Source organism: Eutrigla gurnardus (genome assembly GCF_963514095.1).
Source record: "Eutrigla gurnardus genome assembly, chromosome: 3".
NCBI classification, from domain to species: Eukaryota; Metazoa; Chordata; class Actinopteri; order Perciformes; family Triglidae; genus Eutrigla; species Eutrigla gurnardus.
Window position 1 is genome coordinate 30,208,802 of NC_139917.1, and position 22,996 is coordinate 30,231,797.

Below are 22,996 nucleotides of genomic sequence, written 5' to 3' on the forward strand. Positions count from 1 at the left end.
AGAACGAAACACGGAAAATGACTCGCATCCCGTTATTCGTTTTAAAAACGGAAAAGTTAAAGTTAACTGATATTAGATATTTTGTTCATGAATGGGATTCGGGGATGAAATAACAGGGCCGTTTTTCATTCCAGATTTGCCGTACGTCTTTTTTAATGACCCGGAAGGCGCTGTGTTATGCTGCGAAATGACCTGAAAGCCTACCTGAGACATTTAGAGGGACATTTAGAGGGAGCTCTAAAACACTGTTCACTGTCAGCGGTTGACTTAATGACAGCTGACACGTCTCTGTCTCTCTGTATTCAGCGTGCAGAGAGGTGAAAACCAGGTTTACACCAAACAGCTGTTTCCTGTGACCTCTTACGTCCTCGGCAGGCTTTGGGATGTTTACGGTGGAAACAACTGGAACAACTGGGAGGAGGAAACAACCTCACCAGCAGAGCTGCAGGAAGAGGCGGAGCGACGTCACACTCCAGAAACGAAAGGAAAGTTGGTCAGAGCGGCAGCAACGCAGCAGTCGAGACTAACCTCCGTTTGTTTCTCAGAAAACAAGATTCAAAGTGACGTCATCACGTCTTTCTTAAACACGGGTGAGTACAGCTGCTAATATTGACTCTTCCAACAACCAGCATGAACTTCAGCTCGACTCGGCAGGAAGTTCTGGTCGAGTCAGCCGACACACACAAATCGGGAGCGGCCGTGAAGTGATAAAACTTCCGGTTTCAAAATAAAGGCTAGCGTGAAATATAAAAGCTTTTTTTTTATATATATATAAGATTGTACTCACAATAAGTATAAATCATATTGTGAATGTCTCTTATAAATTAACGTAATGCTCATTTGTAATAATGTTTAATCGTTTTCAGTTTCGGGGCAGACAGAGATGTCCTGCACACAAATCTATCAGTCCTTTTCTGGAATTATTTAAATAATTATTTTCATATCATCCCAAAGAAATCTCATAAATCTACATATTATTCTGTATGTAGGAGTTAAACTAAATACAAATCAATACTGCTTCCTCAACTTTTAAAGGTTTTTAAACCAGAGGACCAGTGGGAGGCTTTTAATGTGAAACAACTAGAGGAAATGTTTGTCAGTAAGCAGAGCTTTGATAGCAGGGCTATTCTCCAATTAAACTTCTACACAAAATGATGTGTCATCGCTTTGTTTCTCAGCAAGTCAAGACACAGTATCACAGGACAGAAGAACAGTCATCACACGTGTTTCTTAATAATATATGATAAACAACTAAAGTGGTATTTTAAATGAAGCGTTTTTCTTTTCTTTCACACTAGGTGTGTAGATATGGCTGCTGCAAACTATCCACATTCTGAAGATCAGTTTCTGTGCTCCATCTGTCTGGATGTGTTCACTGATCCAGTCACCACATCATGTGGACACAACTTCTGCAAAACCTGCATCGATACACACTGGAATACTAAAGACCAGTACCTGTGTCCCATGTGTAAGAAGGGTTTTAACTCGAGACCTGAGCTGCACGTCAACACGTTCATCTCTGAGATGGTTGCTCAGTTCAGACAGTCAGCTCCACAGAAAGCCAGCAGCAGCAGATCAGAGCAGCAGGAGGCCAAACCAGGAGAAGTTCCCTGTGACGTCTGCACTGGATCCAGACTGAAGGCCCTGAAGTCCTGCCTGGTGTGTCTGGTCTCCTACTGTGAGACTCACCTGGAGCCTCATCTGACCACGTCAGGCCTGAAAAGACACCAGCTGATCGACCCTGTGGAGAACCTGGAAGGCAGGATGTGTAGGAAGCACGATAAACCTCTGGAGCTGTTCTGTAAGACCGACCAGACATGTGTCTGCATGCTCTGCAGCGTTTTAGACCACAAGACACACAAGTTTGTTCCTCTGAAAGAAGAATATGAAGACAAGAAGGCAGAGCTGGGGAAGACAGAGGCTGAAGCTCAGCAGATGATCCAGAAGAGACGACAGAAGATTCAGGAGATCAAACGCTCAGTCGACCTCAGTGAGCAAGATGCAGACAGAGTGATAGCAGAAGGTGTTCAGGTCTTCAGTGGTCTGATGGAGTCTGTTCAGAGAGTCCAGAATGAGTTCATCAAAACTATAGAAGAGAAGCAGAGAACGACACAGAAACAGGCAGAAGGCTTCATCAAAGAGCTGGAACAGGAAATCTCTGAGCTGAAGAAGAGAAGCACTGAGGTGGAGAAGCTCTCACTCTCTGAAGACCACGTCCTCCTCCTCCAAAGCTTCCCGTCCCTGAAAGCTGCTCCACCCACCAAGGACTGGACAGAGGTCAGAGTTCATCCACCATCATATGAGGGGACTGTGGTGAAAGCAGTGGCCCAGCTGGAGGAGAAGCTCAGTACAGAGATGAAGAAGCTGGTTGCTGAGTCTGAGCTGAAGAGGGTCCAGGTCTATGCAGTAGATGTGACTCTTAATCCTGATACAGCACATCCTCAACTCAACCTGTCTGATGATGGGAAAGAAGTTAGTGATGATGGTGTTTGGAAGAATCTCCCCGACAACCCAAAGAGATTCTCTCATTACATTTGTGTCTTAGCAAAGCAGAGTTTCTCTTCAGGCAGATTCTACTTTGAGGTTCAAGTTGAAGGAAAGCCTAAATGGGATCTTGGAGTGGCCAGAGAGTCCATCAACAGGAAGCGGTTATTCCAGCCGAGCCCTCAAGAAGGTTACTGGACTATATGTTTGAGAAATGGAAATGAGTACTACGCTCTTGCTGGCCCTCTGGTCCGTCTCTCTCTGAAGTCTCAGCCTCAGAAGGTGGGGGTGTTTGTGGATTACGAGGAGGGTCTGGTCTCCTTCTATGACGTAGATGCTGCAGCTCTTATCTACTCCTTTACTGGCTGCTCCTTCACTGACAAACTCCTCCCATTCTTCAGTCCTTGTTTTAATGATTCTGGTAAAAACTCTGCACCTCTGATCATCTGCCCTGTCAGAATAAACTAATCATTTATCTTATTTAATTTATAGAAATTAGTCATTGAAAGGAACAAATACACAGTCTCATTTGATAGTGTGGTATTAGTACTTTTACTTGAGTAAAGGATCTGAATACTTCCTCCACGTCTGTGGGAGCGTATGTGATGCAATTCATCCAACAATTTTGCTGTTATGTTATTGTAATAAACATAAAAAAAGATGCAGAAATAACGACATGATGATGACAATATGTAAAAACCCCAAAGTCATGTTTTTTTAGGTCTGACTGCAAGACGACAAGCAAATAACTTAAAATGCTGGTTTTCTGAATGGAGTCTGGTTGATGGGAGCTAGGCTATGCTAACATTGTAGCTGCTCCGTCAACACTTAAAATAACATCTAGACATAAATACAGCAGAGACCTCGTTGTTTGTACCGTTGACAGTCTCTGGTTTCATCATAGTCTGGTCTCTGGACTCATGTGGACTACTATCTAGACCTCTGGGAGACCACAGACCGCTACGATATGTTTAAGTCTCCATTTCTGATTCAGTGACGACAGGAGGAGAATCTCAATGAAACCATTGAGGAGAATCCACTCTGGGGGATGAAGCAATAAGACATGGAAGAAATGTCCAACAGAAACTTTGATGAATGTCGACTGTCGTTATTAATGAATGTAAATAAAGGAAGAATGATTTCAAACTGGCCTTTGTTTGTTGGCTTTTGTTTGTACACCAGATTCATGTGAGACTTCATGCTGTTGTACTTCGTGTCGCAGAGCGCCGTCTCGGTCCGGCTGGTGTTGGAACTGGACGGCACTAATCTGGAGGGCAGGTCCATCCGGGTGAAGAAGAATTATAATAATAACAATAATAAACTTAATTTGTATAGCACCTTTAAAAATAAGAGTTTACAAAGTGTAAACACATAGTGACCTGTCAGTCAGCAGGTAAGCCCCGCCCCTTAAAGCATCCCCTGCTTTCTGGTCTGGTGGACTCTAAATGGACCATAATGTACTAAATGAACATCATGCTGGATTGAAGAAGACTTGAAACTAGAGATTGAGACCATAAACTCATGTTTACAATGTTTACTGAGATAATACATCAAGAGAGAAGTAGGACCATTTTCTCATAGACTTCTATACAACCAGAGAGGAGTCGCCCCCTGGTGGCCAGCAGAGAGAAGTAGGACCATTTTCTCATAGACTTCTATACAACCAGAGAGGAGTCGCCCCCTGGTGGCCAGCAGAGAGAATGCAGGTTTAAGGCATATTCCAGTCCAACAGTTATTTAAGATGAGAAATGAGAAAGAAGAAGTGATGTTTTGGTGTTTACCCGCGGTGGATGAATCTCTCTGGAGGAGAAGATCTTTGGGACGTCTCTTGTTTGTCCCCTTTCCTCCGAGATTATAGCAAAAAAATAAATAAAAGAAATTAAGACGTCTAGATTAAGATGAGACGTTTAAGAAACTGTTCAACCCTGAATAACCTGAATGTAAACTCATCTTTTAAACTTCAGCCAGCTCTTTCAACATAAAAGCATCTCCACAACTTCAGTTTGTTGATGTTTTTTAAAAAAATTTCCTGAAGAGGGGTCGTCCTCTTTAAAATGAACAGAATTCCAGAAACTCCCCGACCCCTGGGAAACCCTGTTTAGAGGTCAGACGTCACAGGAAGTCATCGTCCTGTGAAAGGTAATAAGCTCTGATCTGTGAGTCGGTGAAACTGTCAGAATAAAACAGGAAGTGAAGTTGTCCTGCCTGTAAAATAAAAGCCTACATATATAGTGGTTACTGCGTCCACTAGTGCAGTTTATTAATGCTTATACATGATGACATACGGTATGTATCAACGATAATGCAATATTAAGATACAGAGAGGGTTGTATGGTACCTGTTATTGATATGAAAGTTCATTACATGTTTTGTAATAGGAGGAGTCGCCCCCTGATGGCCGACAGAGAGAATGCAAGTTGTAAGACACAATAACCAGTGATGTTACGAGATGTGCCGAGGCTTCAAAGCGTGTGTCGAGTAATGAAGGGGGCGTTTCCGCGAAGCGCCTATCGAGGCTTGCTTCATTTAGGGGAGGAGCCAAAAATGATGACGTCCGAAGCCTCGCTGCCCGGCTGTACCACGTGATTGCTTCTGGAAGTGGTTCAGATTTTGCTGCGAGGTTTTACAGCTATATAGAACCCTCAGGCTCCATTCAAAATGTGGGTTTTTGAAGGCGAGTTGCGGTCAGTTGAGAGTTTGGATAGTTTGGATACTAGAGTTTGGATACTAGAGTTTGGATAGTTTGGATACTAGAGTTTGGATAGTTTGGATACTAGAGTTTGGATAGTTTGGATACTAGAGTTTGGATAGTTTGGATACTAGAGTTTGGATACTAGAGTTTGGATACTAGAGTTTGGATAGTTTGGATACTAGAGTTTGGATAGTTTGGATACTAGAGTTTGGATACTAGAGTTTGGATACTAGAGTTTGGATAGTTTGGATACTAGAGTTTGGATACTAGAGTTTGGATAGTTTGGATAGTTTGGATACTAGAGTTTGGATACTAGAGTTTGGATACTAGAGTTTGGATAGAGTTTGGATAGCGTTTATATAGTTTGGAGAGTTTAGGGAGAGAGAGAGATTTAGGAGAGTGATGATATTACCATTTGGGGAAAATATACACACACAGAATACATACATAAAAATGTATTATACACATATGCAGTGTTTCCCCTACCATTGTACCGGGGCCGCCAGTCCAAGGAGACCTACCGCCAGGCCAAAAAAAAAAAATCAATACGCCAAAAATAAGCCACCTATCAATTCATTCATAAATCAATAATCATTTACATTAGGAGCGCCTCCGCGCAGCACAGTAGACTTGCTCCGCAAGACGCGCGGCCGCAACAATCCACGCTGCGCGCTCCAGCTACGTTCTTCTTCGTGTACTTTATGCGCTTGATGTTGTTCTGATGCCGCTCTGCCTCGTTAAACCACCACGATGTCGCTTTCTACTTTGAAAACACGGAAAGTTGACACTGTATTTTGATAAGCTGTTGCACTCTTCAGACTCGTGGTGTGAGCGGAACCGGACCGGTGCCGGAACCGGACCGGTGCCGGTCCAAAATCCGCTTTCCTCCCACAACAACATCAAGCCATGCGTGTGTAGTATGAGGACGTGGTGACGTATGTACAACCGGCTAACGGGCCAAAGCCTGTTTGGGCTGGAGCAGTGTGAATGCAAAGCTGCGGGGGACCCCCCGGGGGCAACCGTGCCGAGGCACGCTACTGATCGCGCCCTTAGGCAGCCTATGTTAATAAAATAAGGATTGTTTTTTGATAAGCTGTGGAACTCTGAGTTAATCTATTTCTACCTGAATTTCTATGAACTATTAGGCTGTTGAGTAAACCTATAACTTATATTTTACTTGATAAAATGAGACAATATATGCACTCATATGTCGTTATAGTGTTTTACAGTATCTGTAGCTATTAATGTGATGCTCATCATTTTCAAGCCATATTTTTTTGGCCCCTAATTTTGGATAATTTCCATCAACCGGCACCTTAATAAGTCACTCCCTCCTTGAATCCTTGAAAACCTTGAATACACTCTGGTTGAACAAAAATGTTGAATGCAAATATAATAATTGCAGAATTGCAGACTGCTTGCTGTGCCACCTGACTTAATCCAACTGCACCAATACACCATCCCACGCGTCTCGTCTGTTTAGGGTTTTCTCGGTGGGTACCACCGGGCCTGAAAAAAATTCTAGTGGAAACACTGCATGTGTGATCATTTATGTACAGAAATGATTTGGTCATATATTTTTTGTAATTCAAAGTCATTCCCAACAGACATAACAGACACAAAAATTCAATGCATCACACATTATGTGGTTCAGATACAGCTGCCTGTGATTATACACTTGGCCAGTAGGTGGTTTCATGTGCACATGAAGCTTCAAGAAATGAACCCTTTCTCGAACCAATTGGCTCAAGTGGTTCGATGGCTCATGAGGCTTCATCTCACCATCACTAATGTGTTGCTGTTGTTCTCACCAGGGGCGGATCTAGGATTATGGGAGATCCGAGGCTTAGCCCAGAGGGACGAAAGATGTATGCGCAAAGTTCTGGCATATATTCTGCGTATGCTAACTGTTATTACAACCGACGGTAATGAAAACCATCTAGCAAAAACTCTATTTTTAAATCTTTTTTTTTAAAGATTTTTTTCTGGCATAGATGCCTTTTATTAGCAGTGGACAGATAGGAAACACAGCAGAGAGGGGGGGTGTGACATGCAGCAAAAGACCACCAGCCTGGGTTTGAACCGGGGTCGGTTGCGTATACGGGTATTCATGGCATGTGCTCTAACCACTCGGCCACCTGCGCGCTTGAAAGATACAACTTTGTCAGTCAATAACTTCTCACACACCGAGTATTAATCTTAACATTCACAGACCTAAAACATCTGTTCCGACGTTGGTCGTTAATTGTTGGTCGTTGCGCCACCGCCGAGAAAAACGTTCTTCTGTCCATCATGTAGCTACGTCCATCTGACATGTCGATTTGAACCCGCGGGCGGAATCAACACAGGAAAGAGAGAGAGGACACACTTCTTCTTGGCAGGACAGGCTATGAACGCAGGTTTCTTTCCCGCTGCTGCTGCCTCTCTGTTGGACTCCGGTACTGCAGGAAGGCTACACCAGACTCCGGTGCGGTCAGGGGAGGGAGACTGACATAAACCGCGTTGAGCTTCCCCCCCCCTACTGTAAACATTCGGGGCTTTGGCAAAAACATCCGGGGCTTGAGCCCAAGTAGCCATCCCCTAACCCCGCCCCTGGTTCTCATCTTTGCCAGGCCGGCCCTCTCTTTGGCTGCCTTCTGCTTTCTCCTCCCTGCAACAGAAACACAAAACAAACAAAGTCAGACTCCCAAAGTCAGCGTTTGAAGACATTAGAAACCAAAGAAACCGTTGCAGTTCAAAACTCCCCGTAAGACGACAGACTTTGGTGTTTGCTGAGTTTCTAACTATTGGTTTAAAAGTTGATCTCGGTGTCAGCGGTTGACTTAATGACAGCTGACACGTCTCTGTCTCTCTGTATTCAGCGTGCAGAGAGGTGAAAACCAGGTTTACACCAAACAGCTGTTTCCTGTGACCTCTTACGTCCTCGGCAGGCTTTGGGATGTTTACGGTGGAAACAACTGGAACAACTGGGAGGAGGAAACAACCTCACCAGCAGAGCTGCAGGAAGAGGCGGAGCGACGTCACACTCCAGAAACGAAATGAAAGTTGGTCAGAGCGGCAGCAACGCAGCAGTCGAGACTAACCTCCGTGTCTTGTCTCGTGAAGAAAACAAGATTCAAAGTCATTCATCACGTCTTTCTTAAACACGGGTGAGTACAGCTGCTAATCTTTACTGTTCCAACAACCAGCATGAACACAAACTAAAGCTTGACTCGGCAGGAAGTTCTGGTCGTGTCAGCCGACACACTGGTAGCAGTCAAATAGTCAAAAAAATAAGGTCCTAACTCCTATTCCTAACTCCTATTCCTTGACCTCTGGGGAAAACGTCACGGGGTTAAGGAAAGGCGATAGGAGAACTCAAAAGGATTTAGGAAAAGACGACCGCGGTGCTCAGAGAATCCGACCGGACTTTCACCCAGCTACGTCATCATAATGACCACTAATGATTAACAGCTGATGATCGGCACCGGTGATTAGGCTCGTTGGAGATGAACTGCGCCTCACCTGGAAAGTAGACGAGAGCAGGCGGAGCAGCAGGAGGCGGAGCCTAAAAGCTGCGCTCCAGTTTCCATCGGCCAAGAAGATTTGACAGGAAGTCATAGAAAAAGTTACATCCTGTTAGACGCTAGGCTATCTGTAGTTTGTGACCACATTCGCATTTATTTATATCTGTTCATACATTTCTGTGGAAATGGAAATGTAAAGCTGCAGTTGCTCCTTAAGAGTCAGGAAAGAAAGTCAAATAAGTATAAAAAAGTGCCAATAAATATCACTAAAATTTATTTTTTTGACAGTTATACTGTATTAAATGTGTATGTTTTTTATTTTTTATGTCTGCCTCTTAAAGCACACCGTAGGGTAATTGCTCGTTTTGATAAGGGCTATATAAATGACCTCTTTTATTGTCGTTTTTATGATTATAATTAATATATAAACCACATGAGATGTTTAACGGACTGAACTTTGATTGCACAACATGAGACTAACAGCCCACGATCTAGTGTTAAATATTAGACTCACATAGGAAATTTGCATTTTCTACATAACGTGCCATTTGTTGTCAAAACTAAGAGCCAATCAGCTATTAGATGAGACGAGAGCCGGGCTTTTCCCATCATGCCCCGGGGCTTGCAGTCAGTTTAGAGCAACTGTGGCACATTTTTTTTTAAATACAAGATTGTATTTATTTTATTTTAACTATAAATCATAGTGTATGTCTCTTATAAATTAAAATGTTTGTCAGTAAGCAGAGCTTTGATAGCAGGGCTATTCTCCAATTAAACTTCTACACAAAATGATGTGTCATCGCTTTGTTTCTCAGCAAGTCAAGACACAGTATCACAGGACAGAAGAACAGTCATCACACGTGTTTCTTAATAATATATGATAAACAACTAAAGTGGTATTTTAAATGAACCGCTTTTCTTTTCTTTCACACTAGGTGTGTAGATATGGCTGCTGCAAACTATCCACATTCTGAAGATCAGTTTCTGTGCTCCATCTGTCTGGATGTGTTCACTGATCCAGTCACCACAACATGTGGACACAACTTCTGCAAAACCTGCATCGATACACACTGGAATACTAACGACCTGTACCGGTGTCCCATGTGTAAGAAGGGTTTTAACCCGAGACCTGAGCTGCACGTCAACACGTTCATCTCGGAGATGGTTGCTCAGTTCAGACAGTCAGCTCCACAGAAAGCCAGCAGCAGCAGATCAGAGCAGCAGGAGGCCAAACCAGGAGAAGTTCCCTGTGACGTCTGCACTGGATCCAGACTGAAGGCCCTGAAGTCCTGCCTGGTGTGTCTGGTCTCCTACTGTGAGACTCACCTGGAGCCTCATCTGACCACGTCAGTCCTGAAAAGACACCAGCTGATCGACCCTGTGGAGAACCTGGAAGGCAGGATGTGTAGGAAGCACGATAAACCTCTGGAGCTGTTCTGTAAGACCGACCAGACATGTGTCTGCATGCTCTGCAGCGTTTTAGACCACAAGACACACGAGTTTGTTCCTCTGAAAGAAGAATATGAAGACAAGAAGGCAGAGCTGGGGAAGACAGAGGCTGAAACTCAGCAGATGATCCAGAAGAGACGACTGAAGATTCAGGAGATCAAACGCTCAGTCGACCTCAGTGAGCAAGATGCAGACAGAGTGATAGCAGAAGGTGTTCAGGTCTTCACTGGTCTGATGGAGTCTGTTCAGAGAGTCCAGAATGAGTTCATCAAAACTATAGAAGAGAAGCAGAGAACGACACAGAAACAGGCTGAAGGCTTCATCAAAGAGCTGGAACAGGAAATCTCTGAGCTGAAGAAGAGAAGCACTGAGGTGGAGAAGCTCTCACTCTCTGAAGACCACGTCCTCCTCCTCCAAAGCTTCCCGTCCCTGAAAGCTGCTCCACCCACCAATGACTGGACAGAGGTCAGAGTTCATCCACCATCATATGAGAGGACTGTGGTGAAAGCTGTGGTCCAGCATGAGGAGACGCTCAGTACAGAGATGAAGAAGCTGGTTGAGTCTGAGCTGAAGAGGGTCCAGGTCTATGCAGTAGATGTGACTCTTGATCCTGATACAGCAAATCCTCATCTCAACCTGTCTGATGATGGGAAGCAAGTTATTCATTTAGATGTGAAGAAGAATCTCCCCGACAACCCAAAGAGATTCTCTCATTACATTTGTGTCTTAGCAAAGCAGAGTTTCTCTTCAGGCAGATTCTACTTTGAGGTTCAAGTTAAAGGAAAGAATAAATGGGATCTTGGAGTGGCCAGAGAGTCCATCAACAGGAAGGGGAGAATCCAGCTGAGCCCTCAGGAAGGTTACTGGACTATAAGTTTGAGAAATGGAAATGAGTACAACGCTCTTGCTGGCCCTCCGGTCCGTCTCTCTCTGAAGTCTCAGCCTCAGAAGGTGGGGGTGTTTGTGGATTATGAGGAGGGTCTGGTCTCCTTCTATGACGTAGATGCTGCAGCTCTTATCTACTCCTTTACTGGCTGCTCCTTCACTGACAAACTCCTCCCATTCTTCAATCCTTGTTTTAATGATTCTGGTAAAAACTCTGCACCTCTGATCATCTGCCCTGTCAGAATAAACTAATCATTTATCTTATTTAATTTATAGAAATTAATCATTGAAAGGAACAAATATACAGTCTCATTTGATAGTGTGGTATTAGTACTTTTACTTGAGTAAAGGATCTGAATACTTCCTCCACGTCTGTGGGAGCGTATGTGATGCAATTCATCCAACAATTTTGCTGTTATTTTATTGTAATAAACATAAAAAAAGATGCAGAAATAACGACATGATGATGACAATATGTAAAAACCCCAAAGTCATGTTTTTTTTAGGTCTGACTGCAAGACGACAAGCAAATAACTTAAAATGCTTGTTTTCTGAATGGAGTCTGGTTGATGGGAGCTAGGCTACGCTAACATTGTAGCTGCTCCGTCAACACTTAAAATAACATCTAGACATAAATACAGCAGAGACCTCGTTGTTTGTACCGTTGACAGTCTCTGGTTTCATCATAGTCTGGTCTCTGGACTCATGTGGACTACTATCTACACCTCTGGGAGACCACAGACCGCTACGATATGTTTAAGTCTCCATTTCTGATTCAGTGACGACAGGAGGAGAATCTCAATGAAACCATTGAGGAGAATCCACTCTGGGGGATGAAGCAATAAGACATGGAAGAAATGTCCAACAGAAACTTTGATGAATGTCGACTGTCGTTATTAATGAATGTAAATAAAGGAAGAATGATTTCAAACTGGCCTTTGTTTGTTGGCTTTTGTTTGTACACCAGATTCATGTGAGACTTCATGCTGTTGTACTTCGTGTCGCAGAGCATCGTCTCGGTCCGGCTGGTGTTGGAACTGGACGGCACTAATCTGGAGGGCAGGTCCATCCGGGTGAAGAAGAATTATAATAACAACAATAATAATAAACTTAATTTGTATAGCACCTTTAAAAATAAGAGTTTACAAAGTGTAAACGCATAGTGACCTGTCAATCAGCAGGTAAGCCCCGCCCCCTAAAGCATCCCCTGCTTTCTGGTCTGGTGGACTCTAAATGGACCATAATGTACTAAATGAACATCATGCTGGATTGAAGAAGACTTGAAACTAGAGATTGAGACCATAAACTCATGTTTACAATGTTTACTGAGATAAATTTGAAAACGTATAAAAATCAAATAAAACGACAATAAATCAAATTTACACTGCATCTCGCCTGTGATGAACAATATCGAGGTCACCAATAGGATTTTTCTTTTTCAGACCCTGCACACACTCTTCAAGGACAAAGGATCCATCGAGTCCATCCGGTTTCGCTCCGTGGTAAAAACACGCCGACTTAATTGATTTCAAGTTTGCAAACCTTTTGTCAAGTCAACAGTCTCACTGAATCTCGGGTTATAGCATAAGAATGGTCCCTGTGGGTCTGTAACATCCACTTCCAGTATCTCCAGGGTTCTGCGGCAGCTCCAGATTCACGTCCATCCTGTTTGTTTGTTTGTTACCTGCAGGTCAGAGAAGATCCCACGATGTCCCACAAAGTCACCACTATTCAGTAAGTTTCTGGGTCAAAGAAACCGACCGCCTATGGAGCTAGAACAGTCTCATAATTCACAAATGCACACAGAAATTCACAAATGCACAAAAAAGATTTACAAATGTATTTGGGGATTTGTATATACATGTGACTCAAAACACAAATACATTTTCAATGCACACACAAATATGTTTCATTTCATATATAAAAAACAAGATTCATAAACATATTTCCAATGCACACACAAATCTAAAAAAAAATCACAAATACATGAATGTTAAAGTATTTGCAATCTTCATCAAATACGCATTTGGGGCTTGTTACATTCATATATGAACTGTTGGACCTGTATTTACAAAGTGCTTTTAATTTGTAAACCTCCCTGCATTTGTGTGTGAAACTTTTGAGACTCCCCTGACGTGACTCTGATCCACAAATGCGTTTTTTCTAAGAGGAGGTTGTCTGTAGCCAATCAGATGTCTCCCTCCTTTACAGCCAATCACGTGAGTGCGTTGCGTTGGAGGGATATGGGTGCTAGAGCCAGAATCGACCTTATTTCTGGAGATAATTTCCCTTCTTCCTGTGCTCCCTGTCTTTATGCTGTATAGATTAGGTGTACAGTTATATAAATATCTATTTTTCTTTTATAAAGAAGCATTTTATGGAAGTAATTTATTCCCTCATTCTGGGGAAGATGAACCGGTGCGGGCGGAGTTGTGTTTTAGACTTTTGGGGGAGACACTCACGTGATTGGCTGTAAAGGAGGGAGACATCTGATTGGCTACAGACAACCTCCTCTTAGAAAAAACGCATTTGTGGATCAGAGTCACGTCAGGGGAGTCTCAAAAGTTTCACACACAAATGCAGGGAGGTTTACAAATGAAAAGCACTTTGTAAATACAGGTCCAACAGTTCATATATGAATGTAACAAGCCCCAAATGCGTATTTGATGAAGATTGCAAATACTTTAACATTCATGTATTTGTGATTTTTTTTTTAGATTTGTGTGTGCATTGGAAATATGTTTATGAATCTTGTTTTTTATATGTGAATATTTTTTACTTACATATGAAATGAAACATATTTGTGTGTGCATTGAAAATGTATTTGTGTTTTGAGTCACATGTATATACAAATCCCCAAATACATTTGTAAATCTTTTTTGTGCATTTGTGAATTTCTGTGTGCATTTGTGAATTATGAGACTGTTCTAGCTCCATACAAAACACTCTTTTCCTTCCTTTTACAGCTGGTTTCATGTTATTTATACAGCTGGTTTCATGTTATTTATACAGCTGGTTTCATGTTATTTATACAGCTGGTTTATGTTATTTATACAGCTGGTTTATGTTATTTATACAGCTGGTTTATGTTATTTATACAGCTGGTTTTATGTTATTTATACAGCTGGTTTATGCTATTTATACAGCTGGTTTTATGTTATTTATACAGCTGGTTTATGTTATTTATACAGCTGGTTTCATGTTATTTATACAGCTGGTTTTATGTTATTTATACAGCTGGTTTATGCTATTTATACAGCTGGTTTTATGTTATTTATACAGCTGGTTTTATGTTATTTATACAGCTGGTTGTATGTTATTTATAAAGCTGGTTTTATGTTATTTATACAGCTGGTTTTATGTCGTTTATACAGCTGGTTTTATGTCGTTTCTACAGCTGGTTTCATGTTGTTTCTACAGCTGGTTTCATGTTATTTATACAGCTGGTGTTATGTTATTTATACAGCTGGTTTATGTTATTTATACAGCTGGTTTTATGTTATTTATAAAGCTGGTTTTATGTCGTTTCTACAGCTGGTTTCATGTTGTTTCTACAGCTGGTTTTATGTTATTTATACAGCTGGTTGTATGTTATTTATAAAGCTGGTTTTATGTTATTTATACAGCTGGTTGTATGTTATTTATACAGCTGGTTTATGTTATTTATACAGCTGGTTTTATGTTATTTATAAAGCTGGTTTTATGTCGTTTCTACAGCTGGTTTCATGTTGTTTCTACAGCTGGTTTTAGGTGAGACTTCATGCTCCTGTACTTGCTTGTCTTCGTGTCGCAGAGCGCCGACTCGGTCCAGCTGGCGTTGGAACTGGACGGCACCAAACTGGAGGGCAGGTCCATCCGGGTGAAGAGGTCGGTGAATCAAAAACACAAAACCAACAGCAAGGGCCCCACGGGGAGGACCGGCAAGGGCCCCACGAAGGGCTCGGGGCAGGAGAGAGGAGGCTTCAAGTCTCAGAAGAAGTTCTCTGGAAAGCAGCAGGAGTCGACCAAAAGCTCCGCCTCCTTCAAGGGAGAGATGGTGGATCCCAAGAAAAAGAGTAAAAAGAAAGGACTGAAGAAGAAACCGAAACCAAAGAAGACGGTTCATATCTGACATCACGGCGGCATCTTACAGAAATAAAAGTGTGAGGACTCTTTGTGAATCCGAGGTCGTGTTATTTTTTGTAGTAGAACCTGGATAAAATACTGAATAAAAAGCTGTAAAGTAGCCGGAGAATAAGATGAACCGAAGGTCTGTCCAGCACAGAGATACTACAAGAGGTAGTACAATACCAGCACAGAGATACTACAAGAGGTAGTGCAATACCAGCACAGAGATACTACAAGAGGTGGTACAATACCAGCAAAGAGATACTTCAAGAGGTAGTGCAATACCAGCACAGAGATACTACAAGAGGTAGTGCAATACCAGCACAGAGATACTACAAGAGGTAGTACAATACCAGTACAGAGATACTACAAGAGGTAGTACAATACCAGCACAGAGATACTACAAGAGGTAGTGCAATACCAGCACAGAGATACTACAAGAGGTAGTACAATACCAGCAGAGATACTACACAAGGTAATAGTATACCAGCAGAGCGATACTACAACAGATAGTACAAGGGGTACTACAATACTAGCAGAGCGATACTACGAGATAGCACAAGAGATATTACCAGCACAGCAATAATATAAGATATAGTACAAGAGGTACTAGAATACTAGCAGAGCGATAGGACAAGAGATACAACAATACCAGCACAGATATACTACAAGAGGTGGTACAATACCAGTACAGAGATACTACAAGAGATACAACAATACCAGTACAGAGATACTACAAGAGGTACTACTATAGTGAAAACAACCGGGACAACTATGAGGAGGAGCAGAGCTGTGACGTCACACTCCAGAAACAAAAGTAAAGTTGGTCAGAGTGGCAGCAACGCAGCAGTCGAGACAAACCTGTTTCTTCTAAGAAAACAAGATTCAACACGACTTCATCACGTCTTTCTCAAACACGGGTGAGTTCAGCTGCTAATATCTTTTTATATTCATTTCAATCAGTAATTTAGTTTCGTTTTTGTCAAATTTGTAACATGATAAAAAAAAATAGAATTCAATTATTTTTACTGTCCACACACATTTATCAACACAATTCCAATGACTATATGTCAGCTTGAAAGTAATTGTTAAATATGTAAATGCATATATCGTTTATTTTCATGAACGGCCGAGGTGTGTGGCACTTTAAACGTTGCTCTCGCAAAGCATTGTTGGGTGCGGTCGAATAGTCTATTTTGCTTCGGAAGGTTCCTAACTGAAGAAGTGGCCCGGAAGTAAACAAGTGACCACCATGATAAGAGCCGTTTAATTCTCTAAATGCAAAGGAAAGGAGCTCCAATGCTTCCTTTCAGAGCTCCTTTAGGATGCAACGGACCTTCCTATACGAAAGGAAAGGAGATTACGCAGACCCACAATTCTTTGCGAGAGCAACATTTAAAGTGACGCACACCTCGGCTGTTTATGAACACAAACGATATGTGCATTTGCATATTTAACAATTACTTTCAAGCTGACATATAGTAACTGTAATTGTGTTGATAAATGTGTGGACAGTGATAAAAATGGAATCGTGTTACACATTTGACAAAAACAAAACTAAAACCACAAATGTAGTCTAAATACAGCAACCGGTCAAACAGGAGCTGCTGGAAGTGAAGCCGATCACTGAACAAGCTGCTGATAGAACCAACAACATGGTTTCACATTAAAGGTTTTTACACCAGAGGACCAGTGGGAGGCTTTTATTGTGAAGCAGCTAGAGGAAATGTTTGTCAGTAAGCAGAGCTTTGATAGCAGGGCTATTCTCCAATTAAACTTCTACACAAAATGATGTGTCATCGCTTTGTTTCTCAGCAAGTCAAGACACAGTATCACAGGACAGAAGAACAGTCATCACACGTGTTTCTTAATAATATATGATAAACAACTAAAGTGGTATTTTAAATGAACCGTTTTTCTTTTCTTTCACACTAGGTGTGTAGATATGGCTGCTGCAAACTATCCACATTCTGAAGATCAGTTTCTGTGCTCCATCTGTCTGGATGTGTTCACTGATCCAGTCACCACAACATGTGGACACAACTTCTGCAAAACCTGCATCGATACACACTGGAATACTAACGACCTGTACCGGTGTCCCATGTGTAAGAAGGGTTTTTACCTGAGACCTGAGCTGCACGTCAACACGTTCATCTCTGAGATGGTTGCTCAGTTCAGACAGTCAGCTCCACAGAAAGCCAGCAGCAGCAGATCAGAGCAGCAGGAGGCCAAACCAGGAGAAGTTCCCTGTGACGTCTGCACTGGATCCAGACTGAAGGCCCTGAAGTCCTGCCTGGTGTGTCTGGTCTCCTACTGTGAGACTCACCTGGAGCCTCATCTGACCACGTCAGGCCTGAAAAGACACCAGCTGATCGACCCTGTGGAGAACCTGGAAGGCAGGATGTGTAGGAAGCACGATAAACCTCTGGAGCTGTTCTGTAAGACCGACCAGACATGTGTCTGCATGCTCTGCAGCGTTTTAGACCACAAGACACACGAGTTTGTTCCTCTGAAAGAAGAATATGAAGACAAGAAGGCAGAGCTGGGGAAGACAGAGGCTGAAGCTCAGCAGATGATCCAGAAGAGACGACTGAAGATTCAGGAGATCAAACGCTCAGTCGACCTCAGTGAGCAAGATGCAGACAGAGTGATAGCAGAAGGTGTTCAGGTCTTCACTGGTCTGATGGAGTCTGTTCAGAGAGTCCAGAATGAGTTCATCAAAACTATAGAAGAGAAGCAGAGAACGACACAGAAACAGGCTGAAGGCTTCATCAAAGAGCTGGAACAGGAAATCTCTGAGCTGAAGAAGAGAAGCACTGAGGTGGAGAAGGTCTCACTCTCTGAAGACCACGTCCTCCTCCTCCAAAGCTTCCCGTCCCTGAAAGCTGCTCCACCCACCAAGGACTGGACAGAGGTCAGAGTTCATCCACCATCATATGAGAGGACTGTGGTGAAAGCTGTGGCCCAGCTGGAGGAGACGCTCAGTACAGAGATGAAGAAGCTGGTTGAGTCTGAGCTGAAGAGGGTCCAGGTCTATGCAGTAGATGTGACTCTTGATCCTGATACAGCACATCCTAAACTCAACCTGTCTGATGATGGGAAGCAAGTAATTCATTGGGATGTGAAGAAGAATCTCCCCGACAGCCCGGAGAGATTCTGTCATTATATTTTTGTCTTAGCAAAGCAGAGTTTCTCTTCAGGCAGATTCTACTTTGAGGTTCAAGTTGAAGGAAAGACTGATTGGGATCTTGGAGTGGCCAGAGAGTCCATCAACAGGAAGGGGAGAATCCAGCCGAGACCTCAGGAAGGTTATTGGACTATAAGTTTGCAAAATAGAAATGAGTACAACGCTCTTGCTTGCCCTCCGGTCCGTCTCTCTCTGAAGTCTCAGCCTCAGAAGGTGGGGGTGTTTGTGGATTATGAGGAGGGTCTGGTCTCCTTCTATGACGTAGATGCTGCAGCTCTTATCTACTCCTTTACTGGCTGCTCCTTCACTGACAAACTCCTCCCATTCTTCAGTCCTTGTAGGAATGACGACGAAAACTCTGCACCTATGATCATCTGCCCTGTCAGAATAAACTAATCATTTATCTTATTTAATTTATAGAAATTAATCATTGAAAGGAACAAATATACAGTCTCATTTGATAGTGTGGTATTAGTACTTTTACCTGAGTAAAGGATCTGAATACTTCCTCCACGTCTGTGGGAGCGTATGTGACGCAATTCATCCAACAATTTGAAGTTATTTTATTGTAATAAACAAAAAAAAGATACTGAAATAACTACATGATGATGACAATATGTAAAAACCCCAAAGTCATGTTTTTTTAGGTCTGACTGCAAGACGACAAGCAAATAACTTAAAATGCTTGTTTTCTGAATGGAGTCTGGTTGATGGGAGCTAGGCTATGCTAACATTGTAGCTGCTCCGTCAACACTTAAAAAAACATCTAGACATAAATACGGCAGAGACCTCGTTGTTTGTACCGTTGACAGTCTCTGGTTTCTCTATAGTCTGGTCTGGTCTCTGGACTCATGTGGACTACTATCTACACCTCTGGGAGACCACAGACCGCTACGATATGTTTAAGTCTCCATTTCTGATTCAGTGACGACAGGAGGAGAATCTCAATGAAACCATTGAGGAGAATCCACTCTGGGGGATGAAGCAATAAGACATGGAAGAAATGTCCAACAGAAACTTTGATGAATGTCGACTGTCGTTATTAATGAATGTAAATAAAGTAAGAATGATTTCAAACTGGCCTTTGTTTGTTGGCTTTTGTTTGTACACCAGATTCATGTGAGACTTCATGCTGTTGTACTTCGTGTCGCAGAGCGCCGTCTCGGTCCGGCTGGTGTTGGAACTGGACGGCACTAATCTGGAGGGCAGGTCCATCCGGGTGAAGAAGAATTATAATAATAACAATAATAATAAACTTAATTTGTGTAGCACCTTTAAAAATAAGAGTTTACAAAGTGTAAACGCATAGTGACCTGTCAATCAGCAGGTAAGCCCCGCCCCCTAAAGCATCCCCTGCTTCCTGGTCTGGTGGACTCTAAATGGACCATAATGTACTAAATGAACCTCATGCTGGATTGAAGAAGACTTGAAACTAGAGATTGAGACCATAAACTCATGTTTACTGAGATAATAAATCAAGAGAGAATTAGGACCATTTTCTCATAGACTTCTATAGAACCAGAGAGGAGTCGCCCCCTGGTGGCCAGCAGAGAGAAGTAGGACCATTTTCTCATAGACTTCTATACAACCAGAGAGGAGTCGCCCCCTGGTGGCCAGCAGAGAGAAGTAGGACCATTTTCTCATAGACTTCTATACAACCAGAGAGGAGTCGCCCCCTGGTGGCCAGCAGAGAGAATGCAGGTTTAAGGCATATTCCAGTCCAACAGTTATTTAAAGTGTAAGTTTGGCGGAAATTGAAAATAAAGCCATTTTCTGAATGAAAATACATCAACTAAGCCGTGGAGGAAGTAATTTTCGCTCATCACGCAGTTCAGAGCTAGCACGGGTGGGAGCTAGAGTCCAAAATCGCAAACAGTGGGTTAGCATGGGGCCAACAGCCACACGCTTTCAAAATCGCATTTTTAAACCACTAACATTGCTCAAAACAGCGCCAAACCTCGTCAGCAGCTTGCTCTGGGTGTCTACACATAAAACGAAGCACCAACAACTCAGTTCATGAACCCGAAGTTTATAACAGAAGACAGTTAAGAACACTCACCAATTCTACCCCTGCCAGCTCCTCGCGAAGGATAGTCCGTAAGTGTCGATTACCGAACGCAATGCAAAAGTGAAAGTGAAACTGAAGATTTCGCCCAGAATAAAACGAGTAGAGATGGGAAGTTTGACACCGAGACTCCGAAGCCTGCTTCACTCTATTGAAGCAGGCTGGTTCGAAACGCTGTGTCGAGGCTTGTATCAAATCTCCGCGATCACGTGACCGATGACGTTTGACGCTTCATACGTCACAACGAACCACCGGAAATGAGGTGACTGATTCGAAGTTTTGGCGCGCCTTCATTCGTTATAACGAGACGCGAGATGCCCAGTGCTCCCCCCTGCTTCATAGCGTTCTGAGAGACCTTTGACACAACTGCTTAATAATGACTTTATTGCTTTTGTGTTGGAACTGGAAGCAATGATGTGTGAATCATTTGGAGGTTCATTGCTGCTATAACTGCAGCTGACCACTAGATGTCACTGGTAGGGTCTTTCTTTGAAGCTTTGAAGCTTCGAATCTTTTTTCGGTACAATCAGGAAGAAGCCTCAAAAGCTTCACGAGGCTTCATTTTCCCATCTCTAAAAACGAGTATACTTTTAAATTAGTGGCAGTTTGGCCAAATATAAGTTAATAACGGTGGGTAAAAACGTCTGGATAGTTTGTATACACTTCCAATCAGTTCAAGACAGCAGCCTTATCTGAAGCACATACATGTCACGCGAGATCTCACACGGGAACACGAGAGCTGCGTTCGGTAATCGACACTTACGGACTATCCTTCGCGAGGAGCTGGCAGGGGTAGAATTGGTGAGTGTTCTTAACTGTCTTCTGTTATAAACTTCGGGTTCATGAACTGAGTTGTTGGTGCTTCGTTTTATGTGTAGACACCCAGAGCAAGCTGCTGACGAGGTTTGGCGCTGTTTTGAGCAATGTTAGTGGTTTAAAAATGCGATTTTGAAAGCGTGTGGCTGTTGGCCCCATGCTAACCCACTGTTTGCGATTTTGGACTCTAGCTCCCACCCGTGCTAGCTCTGAACTGCGTGATGAGCGAAAATTACTTCCTCCACGGCTTAGTTGATATATTTTCATTCAGAAAATAGCTTTATTTTCAATTTCCGCCAAACTTACACTTTAAGATGAGAAATGAGAAAGAAGAAGTGATGTTTTGGTGTTTACCCGCGGTGAATGAATCTCTCTGGAGGAGAAGATCTTTGGGACGTCTCTTTTGTTTGTCCCCTTTCCTCCGAGATTATAGCAAAAAAAAAAATTAAAGAAATTAAGACGTCTAGATTAAGACGAGACGTCTAAGAAAGTGTTCAACCCTGAATAACCTGAATGTAAACTCGTCTTTTAAACTTCAGCCGGCTCTTTCAACATAAAAGCATCTCCACAACTTCAGTTTGTTCATGTTTTTTATTTTTTTCCTGAAGAGGGGTCGTCCTCTTTAAAATGAACAGAACATTCCATCACTTAAAAAAAAAAAAAAAAAAAACTGTTTCCAAATCGAGACCAGAAACCGAGAGACGACTGATGACAGAAAGAGAAACAATAAATACTCTGAAGCGTCCGAGCAGAGAGAAGATTCCCGCTCGTGTAACTTTCCACGCCGTGAATCTGGTGCATGACGCTGCCAGGATGTGTGCTACACCAGCCTGGAGGAAGGAGCGGATTCATGTTAACACCCAGTCCACTTAATGAGCACACACACGGTGTAATGATGGGGGGATACGATCCGGAGACTCTTAATACCCCAAAGAACGGCTCATTTAAGTTCAAAAACAGACAAACACTAGTATCCGGGACAAACCAGGGATGGAAAACGAATTCCCTTTAGGACGCCTTGATGGGGGAAGTGTTGGACGTCGGCCGGAGTGATGGAGGCCGAGGCGTTGGCAGGTTGTCGTTGTAGGGTAGCCGACAGCTCCCTCTAGTGGGCTTGTGTGTGTATGGACTCGGGCAGTCGTCACGCGTCAGTCCTGTTCCCGCTAACTCGTTCAATACATATTACTTTGAGACACAGCCCGACTCCGTGTATTCTTCTATGCACCTTCACTTGCAACATGGTGTCAGAAGTGGTTTTGGAACCCAGAGTGCGTGCTACGTTGCCTGTCAATGGAACAGCGTGCGCTTATTTGTTTTGCTAGACATAGTTAGAAGTTTCAGTTAGCCTGTTAGCTTTAGCACCGCGCGGGGAAGATGGCTTCAAACATTCCGCCACCGGAGCCCATGAAGATGACTGGGGATCTTCACTGCCACTGGGCTAGCTTTCGTTCAGAGTTTGAGGATTATCTGCTTGCGACCGGGATCGACAAGGCAGAGAAGCCGGTGCAGGCAGCAACGCTCAGGAGGCTAATGGGGAAGGATTGCCACCATGTTTACAAGCACAACCTGGGACTCACAGAGGAAGAGCAGAAAGACGCGGGTGCGATACTCGACAAACTGGGGCAATACTTCACACCCAGCAAGAATGTGATCTTTGAGAGGTATGTTTTTGGAAACCTTAAACAAGAGGATGGAGAGTCAGTGGATGCTTTTGTCACAAGACTGAGAGCGAAAGCTGCCACATGTGAATATGGAGCTTTAAGAGATGAGCTCATAAGGGACAGGCTTGTTCTGGGAATAACTGA

General features: G+C 42.9%; 3 protein-coding genes across 3 annotated transcripts in view; all 3 read left to right on the plus strand.

Moving 5' to 3' along the window:
- The window catches only part of rbm34 (RNA binding motif protein 34), a 74,058-nt gene extending 58,900 nt beyond the window's left edge, over positions 1-15,158 (plus strand). Inside the window, exon 11 of the mRNA XM_084006279.1 lies at positions 14,810-15,158. Within this exon, the coding sequence (XP_083862405.1) occupies positions 14,810-15,127 (318 nt within the window). The 3' untranslated portion in view covers positions 15,128-15,158. The remainder of the gene's footprint in view (positions 1-14,809) is intronic.
- On the plus strand, positions 168-3,634 carry LOC311011351 (E3 ubiquitin-protein ligase TRIM21-like). The gene is made up of 2 exons (XM_084006258.1): positions 168-590; positions 1,299-3,634. The coding sequence occupies exon 2, from the start codon at positions 1,309-1,311 to the stop codon at positions 2,950-2,952; it is 1,644 nt and encodes a 547-aa protein (XP_083862384.1). The 5' UTR covers positions 168-590; positions 1,299-1,308; the 3' UTR covers positions 2,953-3,634.
- Positions 9,628-11,951, plus strand: LOC311011361 (E3 ubiquitin-protein ligase TRIM21-like; the record flags this gene model as incomplete). The annotated part of the gene is made up of 1 exon (XM_084006267.1): positions 9,628-11,951. The coding sequence occupies one exon, from the start codon at positions 9,628-9,630 to the stop codon at positions 11,266-11,268; it is 1,641 nt and encodes a 546-aa protein (XP_083862393.1). The 3' UTR covers positions 11,269-11,951.
- Positions 15,159-22,996: the final 7,838 nt, after the last annotated feature.

What these genes read in the sequence shown, in the direction of transcription:
- LOC311011351 (XM_084006258.1), top strand. Translation starts at nt 1,309, where the DNA reads ATGGCTGCTGCAAACTATCCACATTCTGAAGATCAGTTTCTGTGCTCC.